Source organism: Zeugodacus cucurbitae, chromosome X, assembly GCF_028554725.1.
Source record: "Zeugodacus cucurbitae isolate PBARC_wt_2022May chromosome X, idZeuCucr1.2, whole genome shotgun sequence".
Classification (NCBI taxonomy): domain Eukaryota; kingdom Metazoa; phylum Arthropoda; class Insecta; order Diptera; family Tephritidae; genus Zeugodacus; species Zeugodacus cucurbitae.
This window is the reverse complement of record NC_071672.1, coordinates 2,695,867-2,712,042: the sequence shown is the minus strand read 5'-3', so window position 1 is coordinate 2,712,042 and position 16,176 is coordinate 2,695,867. Positions and strand designations below refer to the sequence as shown.

At 37.1% G+C, this 16,176-nt stretch overlaps 1 protein-coding gene across 1 annotated transcript; it reads left to right on the top strand.

Annotated features, from left to right (window-relative positions):
- The first annotated feature begins 6,448 nt into the window (after window positions 1-6,448).
- LOC128922967 (uncharacterized) lies at window positions 6,449-7,369 on the top strand. The gene is made up of 2 exons (XM_054235387.1): window positions 6,449-6,940; window positions 7,362-7,369. Exons 1-2 carry the CDS (start codon window positions 6,502-6,504, stop codon window positions 7,367-7,369), a joined length of 447 nt encoding a protein of 148 aa, XP_054091362.1. The 5' UTR covers window positions 6,449-6,501.
- The last annotated feature ends 8,807 nt before the right edge of the window (window positions 7,370-16,176 follow it).

Below are 16,176 nucleotides of genomic sequence, written 5' to 3'. Positions count from 1 at the left end.
TGACTAAAGCTTCCACCGTCGCAGGTATCCTTCTGCTCGATTGCAACTCTTGCGCAGGGAAAAGCGTTTTCACCACCTTTTCTAGGAGGATAGGGCAGGTTGGTGCTTGACTTCTACTCCCTCTAATTTTCGACATAACTATTTTATACGCATCTCCCCATGGGTTCTCGTTTACCTTCTCACATAGTTCTTTAAAACTTGTGGACTTGCTTCTTTTGATTGCCATCTTGAGCTCCTTTCTTTTTTCTTTAAAGTATTCGCGCAGTCTTATATGCTCTGGAGTACCGTAGCTTCTTTGAGAGCGTCGTCTTGCCCTATGGCATTCGCTTCTTAGACTACTAATCTCTGCGTTCCACCAGTATGCAGATTTTCGGTATGAGCTTTGTACTTTCCTACACATCGCAGCGTCACAGGCGTTGCTTACGTGCTTCACCATCATTTCGGCTTGGCGATCTACATCGTTTGAGCTGCCTGGGTCCTCGCTCAACATGATCTCAAAGATTTTCTCATCCAGCGTTTCGACTTTCCATCCTTGTTTAAGTGTTTTTTTACGGCTGGCTAGTGTTTGTACTCGCTTGTCGATTTCTAACATAATAGCAAGGTGATCACTATGCGTATAGAAGTCACACACTTTCCAATTTGCTGTTCTAACCAGTGTGCTGCTAGGGAACGTGATATCAATTATTGATCCACGACCATTCTTTTCAAAGGTATTTCTTCCGCCGGTATTGAGTAGTACAGCGTCTAGCAACGAGAATGCTTTGAGCAGCGCATTTCCCCGCCGATTCGTGCAACTACTGCCCCATTCCATTGCCCACGCATTGAAATCGCCTGCTATCACGTTTGGTGTGATAGTTCGGGCGGCATGAACCAGTTCATCAATGATTTTTTCATACTCACTTTGCGTAACACTAGGAGGGATATAACAACTGTAGAAGTATATTCCACCAATCTTCACACGTGTATAATAGGATTTTCCTTGGAGCGGCATGTCTTGGAAAGTATTGCCTCCACAAGCCCATATCGCAGCTTTGCTCTCTTTGTCCGAAATCCAGGCACCAGAACTTACGTTCTTAAACTGTTCACAGACTAACGCCACGTCTACCTTCTTCTCATAGCAAGGTGATCACTATGCGTATAGAAGTCACACACTTTCCAATTTGCTGTTCTAACCAGTGTGCTGCTAGCGAACGTGATATCAATTATTGATCCACGACCATTCTTTTCAAAGGTATTTCTTCCGCCGGTATTGAGTAGTACAGCGTCTAGCAACGAGAATGCTTTGAGCAGCGCATTTCCCCGCCGATTCGTGCAACTACTGTCCCATTCCATTGCCCACGCATTGAAATCGCCTGCTATCCCGTTTGGTGTGGTAGTTCGGGCGGCATGAACCAGTTCATCAATGATTTTTTCATACTCACTTTGCGTAACACTAGGAGGGATATAACAACTGTAGAAGTATATTCCACCAATCTTCACACGTGTATAATAGGATTTTCCTTGGAGCGGCATGTCTTGGAAAGTATTGCCTCCACAAGCCCATATCGCAGCTTTGCTCTCTTTGTCCGAAATCCAGGCACCAGAACTTACGTTCTTATACTGTTCACAGACTAACGCCACGTCTACCTTCTTCTCATAGATTGTCTGTGACAAAAGTTCTTGAGCCGCTTCACAATGATTTAGGTTGATTTGTATAACTCTCATTTGAAGTTTTTGAACGCCGCTTGATAAAGGGGACACCTCCAACTTCCGATACGGTGATCCGTATCCTTTTGTCCTTTGCATTTGCATGCTGCACATGACGTCGTTTTGTCACATTCTTTTGCAAAGTGTCCCTTTTCGCCACACTTGGCACAGCATTGGCTTCTGTCATATTCGCTGGTACACAACCTCGCTAGATGCCCATATTCCAAGCACCTGAAACATTTTTTTAAATTAGGCTTTTCCCTAATTCTACAGACCACCCATCCAATTTTAATCTTATGGGCTTCAAGAAGTCGTTTTGCGTCCGTTGCTGCTAATTACTGCCATCTGCGTGCCTGCGTATGACTTTCTAATGTTTTTGACCGCCCCTTCCCCGAGGGAGCTTAGCTCATTAATTTGCGATCTAATTGCCTCAACTATGTCTTTTCTAGTGGTTACTTCATCTAGGTCGCGGATCTCCACTGATACCTCATGGGTCAGGGCTCTTATTATCGCCTGGTCGCCTAGCACCTTCCCTATCTCCTTTTCATATGCTCCCGTGTTCGTCATCTGCGCCTTTTTCATTTCCAACAATATTTCACCTTTTGCCGTCTTCCTGATTCGCGTAACGTTCTCTCCGAGTTCCTGCAGGGTGTCATTGACCTTTTGAACGTTCTAAGTATATCACTGTACGACATATTTCCTGTGCGTGCAATTATTATATCATCCGGTCTAGAACGCAAAGCAAAGCTTGTATTCTTCTTCTTCTTCTGTTTCTGCGTTTTGTGTTTGACCTCTGTCCAGGCATTTTCCTTCTCCATGGCTGTTTTTTCTTTTACTGGAATGTTTCTTTCAGTCCTCTTGGTCACAATAGCCATCTTTTGCATTTCCCCTTGACTAGCTTTTTTCTTAGGAGGGGTCTTACGTATCAGCTGCTCATCCTCACGTGGCCTTTTCGGCGTTGAATCTGCAGTTGTGGCTCCTAGAGAGACATTTCGTCTAGCTTCTTTATTTCTATTGAACTCATTTTGCGCGCATGCGTGAAGCTTCATCACCGAGCTTAATCTGGTTGTTAATTGATCGTTGTGGTAGACACATTGCTTCTGTCAACTTTTTGATCATCTCGCCTAGTTCCGACATGACGCCACCACCCGAGTTAACCGATTCCGCTAAAGGCGTGCTATCTTGGAGAGCAGGTGGCGATGATCTGGCTCTTGCAGGCTTTTCTACTGTAAGCACCCTTTTTGGTGATCGCATCAGTCGTGGTGCACGCATAAATGGGTCACCTTCTGTGTTAACTCCATTAGTGGTCGGCGTTCTCCTGGATGATTCCGTTTCTGGCATCTTTCTTCCACTACCAGGGCTTCGAGTGTCGCTACTCATCAATAAATCGTACATACTACTGCTGCTTTTGTTGTTTATTCTCATAGTATTCTCCATTCCTTTTTTTTTCTTACAGCGCATCGTGTGTAGGGGGGCGGGCCGAAATAGAGAGGAACGGGTATACCCTCGGAGGCAATGCTCCTACCCCAGTTCCCTGAGGTCTGTCCTTCGCTTTGCCAGTCTCGGAAAACACGGACGGACTGGCGCTCGCCCGGAGCAACACAGCCTACTACTGCTGTGTTCAATACACACTCCCTGACCAAGGACCGAAGTGGCTGTTTACTGATATACCGCGAGGCTGGCACCTCGGCAGAGCAAACTCACATCACCCTTTCTATCTCACCAGCGGAGACGTCGCTGTCGAGACTTCCAGGGACTCCCAGTGCGCCGCGCAGTATACCGGTCAGGTTGTTAAATCAGCCGCACCTAACATGGTGAACAGACGCTGACCAGGAAGCCGCCCATTTTGGATCCGTCGCGCCTGGATTTTTATATTACTCAACGCGCCTATGCATGTTGAGGGGGACACTTATTTCTCAGAGGCGGTGTCGATTCGCCATTGTCACAGGAACATCATCGGGCTTGCTGGCTTTTATACCGCTTCCTCCGCCCCTGTCGCTCATCGTCGGGGATTGCTTATTCGTTTAAACTTATTTCGCAACTAACCTGCTACTACAGGCCGTCCGGCTATCCGCGACCTGCCGACCCCCCCCCCCCCCCCCCCGGTAGCTTTGAGCTCAGCTAAGGTGTACATCCCACCGGGACAGTAAGCAGGTATGTGATTATACACATCGTGTGTATTCCCAAAAGTGTGTGAGGATAGCGGCTTAGGCCATTAACTTGTGTGTGCTAGTGAACAAAGTGTGGGATTTCCCAGCAGTAGTTAGCGGCATCTGTGTGCAGTGCAGGTAGTGATAGTGTACATTAGTGCTGTGTGTAATTGTGCGTGAGTGTTAGGCAGCGGAAATGCCTCCACCACGGAGGAGAGGGGCAAAAGCCCCAGCGGAGAGTGAAGACTCCGGGCCTTCAATGGTCCAGGTGGAGTCATCGACGGACGAGGACGGAGTGGGGCAACCCTTGCGGCCCCCACCCAAGAGGAAGGCGCGATTGGGTTCGCCACCACAGGCGAACTCGGGCGAGAGCGGGTCGGATGGGGTTTTCCAGAAGCTAGATACGGTTGCTACGAAAGCAGCAACATTGTGAAGCAAAATTCACCAAGCGTTGGATTGTTCACCCATTCAAGGGAACGTGAGCTGGGTTTAGACCGTCGTGAGACAGGTTAGTTTTACCCTACTAATGACAATTGTTATTGCGACAGCATTCCTGCGTAGTACGAGAGGAACCGCAGGTACGGACCAATGGTACAATACTTGTTCGAGCGAACAGTGGTATGATGCTACGTCCGTTGGATTATGCCTGAACGCCTCTAAGGTCGTATCCGTGCTGGACTGCAATGATAAATATGGGGCAATTGCATTGTATGGCTTCTCTAAACCATTTAAAGTTTATAAATTTTATTTATAAACGACAATGGATATATGTGATGCCAATGTTATTTGTAACATAGCAAATGCGGGCGGATCCTGTATGACGCGCTAGTTACTTATTAAAACATTATTTAATACAATGTCAATGCCTAGAATCAATTGTAAACGACTTTGGTAACGGGCAAGGTGTTGTAAGTGGTAGAGCAGCTGCCATACTGCGATCCACTGAAGCTTATCCTTTGCTTGATGATTCGATCAAACTGTTTATAAATTATTTATATGTGTGTGTGTGTTGTAATATACATACCGTATATATTTATATTATAAATAATTTATATATATGTATAAGTGACATATCCTAATGTCGCGTTGGAGACTTTTGCCTTTATTCCTCCATTGCCAACATGTTATTTTACTCAGCATCTTTACCAGTCAGCGGTCCCGTAAACGAGTATTGAAACACGCAGCATTATAAAACCATAAATTGAAAAAAAAAAACAAAAAAAATATAAAAAAAATAATAATAATAATAAAAAAAATAAAAATAAAAAAATTCAACATCGATAGTGTTTGAAGAACGAAGTTAATAACGTAAAGGTGGAACGTGAAGATGTTTAAAGAACGTAGTTAATAACGTAAAAGTGGAACGTGAAGATGCAGAAATAGAAAAAATATCGTAAAGAACAAGAAGAACGTAAAAGTGGAACATCGAATTGAAAAAGTGCATAAATAACGTAAATGAGAAACTTGAAAAGTGAAGAAAAATAAAAATATCGTAAAGAACAAAACGAACAGTTTAACAACAAGAACGTAAAAGTGGAACGTCGAAGTGAAAGAGTGTATAAATAACGTAAATGAGAAACTTGAAAAGTGAAGAAAAATAACAAAAATACAAAACAAAACAAAACAAAACAAAACAAAACAAAACAAAACAAAACAAAACAAAACAAAACAAAACAAAACAAAACAAAACAAAACAAAACAAAACAAAACAAAACAAAACAAAACAAAACAAAACAAAACAAAACAAAACAAAACAAAACAAAACAAAACAAAACAAAACAAAACAAAACAAAACAAAACAAAACAAAACAAAACAAAACAAAACAAAACAAAACAAAACAAAACAAAACAAAACAAAACAAAACAAAACAAAACAAAACAAAACAAAACAAAACAAAACAAAACAAAACAAAACAAAACAAAACAAAACAAAACAAAACAAAACAAAACAAAACAAAACAAAACAAAACAAAACAAAACAAAACAAAACAAAACAAAACAAAACAAAACAAAACAAAACAAAACAAAACAAAACAAAACAAAACAAAACAAAACAAAACAAAACAAAACAAAACAAAACAAAACAAAACAAAACAAAACAAAACAAAACAAAACAAAACAAAACAAAACAAAACAAAACAAAACAAAACAAAACAAAACAAAACAAAACAAAACAAAACAAAACAAAACAAAACAAAACAAAACAAAACAAAACAAAACAAAACAAAACAAAACAAAACAAAACAAAACAAAACAAAACAAAACAAAACAAAACAAAACAAAACAAAACAAAACAAAACAAAACAAAACAAAACAAAACAAAACAAAACAAAACAAAACAAAACAAAACAAAACAAAACAAAACAAAACAAAACAAAACAAAACAAAACAAAGCAAAACAAATAAAACATAAATAAATAATATACGATAAATTATTCAACAAAAACTCTACTCCACAATCCTTAATAACGAAAAAGTTGAAAAGAAAACGAATTGTCTTAACTGCGAAAAGAAAAATACCTACTTGTTCAAACAAAATCAAAAATCCAAAAGTAATATTAAAAACGAAGGTGAATAAAAACAAAGCATACAGTTTATGGAAGAAGAAGTAAACGAACTAAGCCAAATTTTGAAATCCATTAAAATTAAAGAGGTAAACAACAAAATGGAACGAGAAACCAGGGAAATGGCGATACAAAACATCAAACTCATTCAACCGTTTGATGGTGATCGAAATTACTTGGCACTCTTTATTCAAGGTGTCGATGCGATCATGCCACAGTCTCCTGTTATATCGGAAGAGACGAAAGTATTCTATCTACACTGTGTTATAAAAATACTCAGAGGCGCTGCATTAGACGTGGTTAGACGAGAGCAACCACCAGATTGGATAACGCTGAGGCAACTACTTATAGATGAATTCGGAGAACACACGGCAGTTTCAACACTAATCCTAGAAATAAGCAATATTAAATTTAAAAATAATGTTAAGCTACTATGCGAAGAGATTAATTTAGAAGTTTGTAAAGTAAAAGATGTTATCAAACTAAAAAATGAAAGTTGCTCAACTAAAATATTTTTGTATAATGAATTAGATCAAATAAGTTTGAAAACATTAAAAAGAGAATTGCCAAACTATTTAACTGCGCTAATAAACGCAAATCTTGCTACTGACCTTAAGTCAGCAATCAAAATATTAAAAGAAAACGATGTTTATGAAAATAATAAACAATTCTCTAAACAAAAAACAATTCAAAGAACTAACACAAATTCAAAACTACCGAATTATTTGAATAACAATAATAATAGTAATATAGAATATTTTGCAACCAATACGAATCAATTTCCGGTTCGTTCCAATTACAACACTTTATCAAAAAATTATCCATTTTCCAATCAAAATAATTATTATAAAAATAAACCATTTTTCAATGAACATAGCAATCAACAACATACTTTACAAAACAATAATTTCCTACAAGTTAGGCATACACCTTTCAATTCTGCAAACATTTATACTAATAGAAACTTAAATAATTTAAAACAAGATAAGATTCATGGGTCAAACCAATCTCGACTAAGACGCTTTGGCTATCCTGTACCAATGGAACAAGATGAGGTAAATTTTCACTTAACAGCCTCGGAAAACTCCCCACAATTGAACTGAAATTTAGTAAAAAATATTATAAATTTTTAGTCGACACAGGTTCATCAATTAGTTTAATAGGCCTGGAATATTCAAAGAAAAGATTATTTATGTTCAGCCAATAACATTAACAACAGCGATAGGAAAAATTTGTCTAAATGAAACCCAAGAATTGTTTAGCGATGAACATAAGAAAAAGCTGAAATTTTTCGTTTATAATTTTTCAAATAACTACGATGGTTTACTTGGTTGTAATATACTTCTTCTTCTTCTTAACTGGCGTAGAAACCGCTTACGCGGTTATAGCCGAGTCCACAACAGTGCGCCACGCATCTCTCCTTTTGGCGGTTTGGCGCCAATTGGTAATACCAAGTGAAGACAGGTCCTTCTCCACCTGGTCCTTCCACCGGAGTGGAGGTCTCCCTCTTCCTCGGCTTCCACCAGCGGGTACTGCATCGAAAACTTTCAGAGCTGGGGCACTTTCATCCATTCGAACAACATGACCCAGCCAGCGTAGCCGCTGTCTTTTTATTCGCTGGACTATGTCTATGTCGTCGAACAACACATACAGCTCATCATTCCATCTTCTGCGGTATTCGCCGTTGCCAATGTTTAAGGGACCGTAAATCTTCCGCAAAACCTTCCTCTCGAAAACTCCTAGTGCCGTCTCATCGGATGTTGACACCGTCCACGCTTCTGCACCATAAAGTAGGACGGGAATGATGAGGGACTTGTAGAGTTTAGTTTTTGTTCGTCGAGAGAGGACTTTACTTTTCAATTGCCTACTCAGTCCATAGTAGCACCTGTTGGCAAGAGTGATTCTGCGTTGGATTTCAAGGCTGACATTATTATCGGTGTTAATGTTGGTTCCTAGGTATACGAAATTATCTACAACTTCAAAGTTATGACTGTCAACAGTGACGTGGGAGCCAAGACGCGAATGCGCTGACTGTTTGTTTGATGACAGGAGATATTTCGTCTTGTCCTCGTTCACCACCAGACCCATTCGCTTCGCTTCCTTATCCAGGCGGGAAAAAGCAGAACTAACGCCGCGGGTGTTGTTTCCGATGATATCAATATCATCGGCGTACGCCAGGAGCTGTACACTCTTGTAGAAGATTGTACCTTCTCTATTTAGCTCTGCAGCTCTTATAATTTTCTCCAGCATCAAGTTAAAGAAGTCGCACGATAGCGAGTCACCTTGTCTGAAACCTCGTTTGGTATCGAACGGCTCGGAGAGGTCCTTCCCGATCCTGACGGAGCTTTTGGTGTTGCTCAACGTCAACTTACACAGCCGTATTAGTTTTGCGGGGATACCAAATTCAGACATCGCGGCATAAAGGCAGCTCCTTTTCGTGCTGTCGAAAGCAGCTTTAAAGTCGACAAATAGATGGTGTGTGTCGATCCTTTTTTCACGGGTCTTCTCCAAGATTTGGCGCATGGTGAATATCTGGTCAGTTGTTGATTTTCCAGGTCTAAAGCCACACTGATAAGGTCCAATCAGTTTGTTGACGGTGGGCTTTAGTCTTTCACACAGTACGCTCGATAGAACCTTATAAGCGATGTTAAGGAGGCTTATCCCACGATAGTTGGCGCAGATTGTGGGGTCTCCCTTTTTGTGGATTGGGCAGAGTACACTGAGTTTCCAATCGTCGGGCATGCTTTCTTCCGACCATATTTCGCAAAGAAGCTGATGCATGCACCTTATCAGCTCTTCGCCGCCGTATTTGAATAGCTCGGCCGGCAATCCATCGGCCCCCGCCGCCTTGTTGTTCTTCAAGCGGGTAATTGCTATTCTAATTTCTTCACGGTCGGGCAATGGAACATCTGTTCCATCGTCGTCGATTGGGGAATCGGGTTCGCCATCTCCTGGTGTTGTACTTTCACTGCCATTCAGCAGGCTGGAGAAGTGTTCCCTCCACAAACACAGTATACTCTGGTCATCAACCACTAGATCACCGCTGGGGGTCCTACAGGAGTGTGCTCCGGTCTTGAAACCTTCAGTTAGTCGCCGGATCTTTTCGTAAAATTTTCGAGCATTACCCCTGTCGGCCAGCTTGTCAAGCTCTTCATACTCACGCATTTCTGCCTCTTTCTTTCTTTTTCTGCAAATGCGTCTCGCTTCCCTCTTCAGCTCTCGGTATCTTTCCCATCCCGCTCGTGTTGCGGTCGATCGCAACATTGCGAGGTAGGCAGTCTGTTTTCTCTCCACTGCGAGACGGCAATCCTCATCATACCAGCTGTTTTTTTGGCTTTTCCGAAAGCCAATGGTTTCGGTTGCAGCTGTACGTAAGGAGTTTGATATGCCGTCCCACAGCTCCCTTATACCGAGATGCTGATGAGTGCTCTCAGAGAGCAGGAGTGCAAGTCGAGTAGAAAATCGTTCGGCTGTCGGTTGTGATTGCAGCTTCTCGATGTCGAACCTTCCTTGTGTTTGTTGACGTGTGCGCTTTTCTACACAGAGGCGGGTGCGTATCTTAGCTGCTACAAGATAGTGGTCCGAGTCGATGTTGGGACCACGAAGCGTACGCACATCAAAAACACTGGAGACATGTCGTCCATCTATCACAACATGATCGATCTGGTTGCGAGTGATTCGATCCGGGGACAGCCAAGTAGCTTGATGGATTTTCTTATGCTGGAATCTAGTGCTACAGATGACCATATTTCGGGCCCCGGCGAAGTCGATCAGCCTCAGACCGTTTGGTGATGTTTCGTCATGGAGGCTAAATTTTCCGACTGTTGTGCCAAAGACACCTTCTTTACCCACCCTAGCGTTGAAATCGCCAAGCACGATTTTGACATCGTGGCGGGGGCAGCGCTCATAGGTACGTTCTAGGCGCTCATAGAAGGTATCTTTGGTCACATCGTCCTTCTCTTCCGTCGGGGCGTGGGCGCAAATCAGCGATATGTTGAAGAACCTCGCTTTGATGCGGATTGTGGCTAGACGTTCATCCACCGGAGTGAATGCCAGGACTCGACGACGGAGTCTCTCTCCCACCACGAATCCCACACCGAATTTGCGCTCCTTTATATGGCCGCTGTAGTGCGCTCCTTTATATGGCCGCTGTAGAAGTAATATACTTAAGTTACTTAAAGCTAACGTTGATCTGGGAAAAAATATGATACACATGAACGGTGTTCGGTATAACTTTTTCAAGAATAAATCAAATTCTGAAAATTTTGATAATTGCCTTCAAGAATTAAATATGAACGAAAATCATAACACTAAAGATAGTAAATTTAGACTTGAACATTTAAATTCAGAAGAGTTAAATGAATTAAAAAAACTTTTAAATAAATTCGAAAATATATTTTATAAAGAAGGGGACAAACTCACCTAATAAAATAAAACATAGAATCAAAACGGTTCATGAAGATCCAATATATGTAAAGTCGTATAGATATCCTGAAATTCATAAATCAGAAGTAAACAAACAAATAAAAGAAATGCTTGAAAATCAAATCATTTCTCATAGTGATTCCCCATATTCAGCACCGATTTGGGTGGTACCAAAGAAGTCAGATGCTTCAGGTAAAAAGAAGTGGAGGATTGTTGTCGATTTTCGCAAGCTCAATAGTATTACTAGTGATGATAGGTATCCCATTCCTAACATGGATGAAATTCTCGAAAAACTAGGTAGGTGTATGTATTTTTCAACAATAGACTTAGCGCAAGGCTTCCATCAAATAGAAATGGATCCGGCAGATAGAAAAAAAACAGCTTTCTCTACTCAGAGCGGACATTTTGAATTTTTAAGAATGCCATTTGGGCTTAAAATTGCACCAGCCACCTTCCAGAGACTGATGAATACGGTTCTAGATGGTTTAATAGGGAGAGATTGTATGGTTTACTTAGACGACATTGTAGTATTCAGTACGTCATTACAGGAACACATAGAATCGCTAGACAGAGTTTTTCGTAAATTAAACGAAGCAAACTTGAAAATTCAGATGGATAAAAGCGAGTTTTTCAAAAGAGAAACCGAATTTCTTGGTCATATCATAACGCCAGAAGGTATTAAGCCTAACCCTAATAAAATCAAAGCAATTTTAAATTATCCCATTCCTAAAACGGAAAAAGAAATAAAACAATTTCTTGGTTTGGCGGGATTTTATCGTAAATTTATCCAAAACTTTTCTGAAATAACTAAACCTTTGACTAACTGTCTCAAAAAGGACAATAAAATAAATAGCTCAGATGAGAAATTCGTAGAAGCTATAAACACTATAAAAATTTTAATTACTAATGATCCAATTCTGGCATATCCAAATTATGAGAAAATATTTACATTGACGACTGATGCGTCAAATGTGGCATTAGGGGCAGTGTTAAGCCAACAGGGACATCCAATTTGTTTTGCTAGTCGCACACTCAATGAACATGAACTGCACTACTCAACTACTGAGAAAGAACTTTTAGCCATGGTTTGGGCTACTAAATATTTTAGACCATATTTATACGGCAGAAAATTTTTAATAAATAGTGATCATAGACCATTACAATGGCTCCACAACTTAAGGGAACCAAACTCCAAATTACAAAGATGGAAGATTCGACTTAATGAGTATGACTTTGACGTAAAATACATATCAGGTAAAGAAAAGCGCGTAGCAGACGCTCTTTCTCGTATTAAAATTACGGAATGCTTTTTTAATGAAGAATCTGAATCTAACGTAGACACTGTTCATTCTGCCGATGACGATTCCGAAAGTTTTATTAAGATAACAGAGCGACCATTAAATGTATTCAAAAATCAAATTAAATTAATAAGAAATTGTAAAGACTCAACTACAATAACGAAAGTTTTTTCTAATCACCTAATTGTAATTACATACAAAGAATTAACTACAGATTTTATTAAATATATAATTAAAACTCATTTGTTAAAAAGTAATATAACAATTTTTATGCCCAATGATACTGATTTTATACAATTTCAAAACGTTTATAAGACACTAATAACAACAAGTCGCAATAAGATTTATCGGTGTACAAAGGAATTAGAAAACATTACAGATTTTGCAAATTTTAAAAGTAAAGTACTTGAAATCCATTTAAGTGGACTTCATCAAGGTATAGAGAACAGTACTTACAGTATTATTACCCCAATTATCTTAAGGAAATCACCAAAATAATAAATGAATGTGAACTGTGTAATCATTGTAAGAATGATCATATTTCTAACAAAATGCCATTCAAAATTACACCGCCAATTTACAAAATAAGAGAAAAATATGTTGTAGATTTTTGGAAATGGAATAATGAATATTATTTAACATGTATCGATTTATATTCTAAATTTGCTATGATAGAAAAAGTTAAAGCATTGAACTGGCTGGAATCCAAAAAAGCATTGCTAAAAAATTTTAATTGTATGGGTCCTCCAAAAACTTTAAAAATCGAGCAAGACCAAGGTTTAAATAATATAAATATTAAACAATGGTGTAATTCATTAAATATAAAAGTAGAAGTAACCACCGGTAAAACTGGTATTGCTGACATTGAAAGACTACATAAAACTTTAAATGAAAAACTTAGAATAATCAACACTTTAGATGATAAAGAGCTAAAATATTTAGAAATTGAACAAACTCTTTTCACTTATAACCATATAATTGTTCACTCTACTGCCAATGAAGTTCCATATACAATATTTTTTAATAAAAAGTCACCAAAACATGATCCTCAAATTATTAAAGAACAGAGAATAAATAATGTAAATAAAAACCGTCAAGAAAAAGATATTGACACAAACTTTGTAAACGCAGAAGTTTCGAGGAAGAGATTAGACAAACTTAATAATCCTTACAAAAAAGTTAGTCTTATTAAAACTGAAGAAGATGGCGAACATCATATTGTAAAATTTAAAAGTCAAAATGTAAGAAAATATAAAAACCAATTTAAAAGAAAAAAGAAAACCAACAACAACTAATTATAAGAATTGAAAATTGTATATTATCATTCTTTTTACTTATTCATTTTTATATGCTAAAAATATCTTTTAAAAATATTGTAAGAATTCTACTTAAGAACTTTAACTTGTAAACAAAGAAAAATTGCAATGAGGACATTGCATTATTTTCAGATGGGAGGAGTGACATATCCTAATGTCGCGTTGGAGACTTTTGCCTTTATTCAGCAAAAGCATCGCAACATCATTGCCAACATGTTATTTTACTCAGCATCTTTACCAGTCAGCGGTCCCGTACAATAAGCGGCACCGTTTGATCAATCGCGTGATACATAACACTTCTATTTCATCATCCATCGAGAAAAGTCATTCATTGTTGCAGTTCATTTATATCTTTCATATCATTTAATATATTACATTAAAATATAAGTGTAATTTTTATATTTAAAAAACGAATGTTTAATAAAATAAATCATAATAACATTAAAAACGTTACTTATATATATGTATTTTTTTTTTTTAATGTATATATATATAATATAGAAGAAAAATCTAAGTTCAACATTATTAATTAAGTTTAATAGTAATAATTAAGATTAAGTATTTTATATTATTATGTATTGAAAAAAATAAAATATATATAATATCTTAATATATAAAAATCACGTGTCACATTGTTTGTTTTCGATGGACTCCTAAACTACTGAACCGATTTTAATGAAATTTTTAACACTGTGTGCAGTTTGGTCCAACTTGAAAGATAGGATAGTTTATAACTCTCCTTATAGTCGCATTATTTATTTATTGCAAATTATTTGTTTATTATTAGCAAAGAGCTATCCACCAGTTGGTGGCGCTAAGTGCGCTATGTTACAATAGATGGCGCTACATTTCATTTTCAATATATGTTCGATTGTGTGTGTAGATAAAATTTGTCAGTACGTGTATACTTTTTCTGTAGTTGGCTTTGTATATTTTTACATTACCGCAAGTGTTTGAATATATTTACGATTGTATGTATATTTTCTCATTTGTTGGTTTGTGGGTGCATATCATAGCTGGCTTTTGAAAATTTTTACATTGCGGCAGGTGTTTGTTTATATACGTGTAGTTGATTGTATTTTTTGAAATTTGAATTTGTTTTTGTGGAAAAAAATTTGTTTGAGCAAGTGTTTTTTGAGTGACGTAATTTGTTTCGTTATTATGGTTGGCGATCCTGTTGAAAATCGATCAATAAAAATCACACAGCAGGACAATACTCTCAGCATTATTTCAGATCTACATCGCTCATTTGACACACTTCAATATCCTCTAATATTTTGACAAGGACAGGACGAATATCATATAAATATATGAATTTTAATACAAACTATACATTTTATAACTATATTCCTAGGTAATAATTTAAATGTAATAAAAAATAAAAAATATATATTTAAATATATGTATATAAATTATTCAGAGCAAAGCGTGCCCGGGTTTACTAGTATGTAATATATAAATATTTATGTTATATTAACATACTTGTTATATATATATTATTTTTAACAGTTTTTTAAGAATCTTCATAAATTAATTGAATATAAGAAAACATTTTTTTTTTGAACGCGAAGTACTTTATTTTCTTAATATTCATTGAGAACATAAGGTAGTGTTATAGATTGTTATCAAACGACTATTACAATATGCTTAAAAACAATTGTGAAATATACAAAAATTAATATATAATGGTATATTGTATAGATGTTAGAGAGAATCTTAACATAAATATACAGATTTTTGAACGCAAAGTACTTTATTTCTCAATATTCATTGAGAACATAAGGTAGTCTTATAGATTGTTATCAAACGACTATTACAATATACTGAAAAACAATTGTGAAATATACAAAAATTAATATATAATGATATATTGTATAGTTGTTAGAGAGAATCTTAACATAAAGATACAGATTTTTGAACGCAAAGTACTTTATTTCTCAATATTCATTGAGAACATAAGGTAGTGTTATAGATTGTTATCAAACGACTATTACAATATACTGAAAAACAATTGTGAAATATACAAAAATTAATATTTAATGGTATATTGTATAGTTGTTAGAGAGAATCTTAACATAAAGATACAGATTTTTGAACGCAAAGTACTGTATTTCTCAATATTCATTGAGAACATAAGGTAGTGTTATAGATTGTTATCAAACGACTATTACAATATACTGACTGAAAAACAATTGAAATATACAAAAATTAATATATAATGGTATATTGTATAGTTGTTAGAGAGAATCTTAACATAAAGATACAGCTTTGAACGCAAAGTTATCAAACGACTTTTAGAATATACTGAAAAGCAATTGAAATATACAAAAATTAATATAATGGTATATTGTATAATATAAAAACTATGTTTGGTTAAACGGCGGACATAAAAATGATTATATTTACGTAGCCAAATGCATCGTCATCGTATTAGTGACGCGCATGAAAGAATTCAGGAGATTCCTACTGTCCCTATCTGCTCATTCGATTGTAGAATTTCAGATTGTTCAGACGTGTTTTCGTTTCTGTGCGTTTTCTGTGTCGTGAATTTTGTGTGAATTGGTGTTTTTTTGTGTGGGAGCCCTCAGCATTGGATGTAAGTACATTCATTTTGAGTATTTGTGTATTAGTTTGTGATTTGTGGTAGTTTTTTTAGCGCATTTGCATACATATTTACGCATTAGTATATTAATATATACGTGTGTGTATATATGTGTGTTTTTCATAAAAAATTTTC

What these genes read in the sequence shown, in the direction of transcription:
- LOC128922967 (XM_054235387.1), top strand. Translation starts at nt 6,502, where the DNA reads ATGGAACGAGAAACCAGGGAAATGGCGATACAAAACATCAAACTCATT.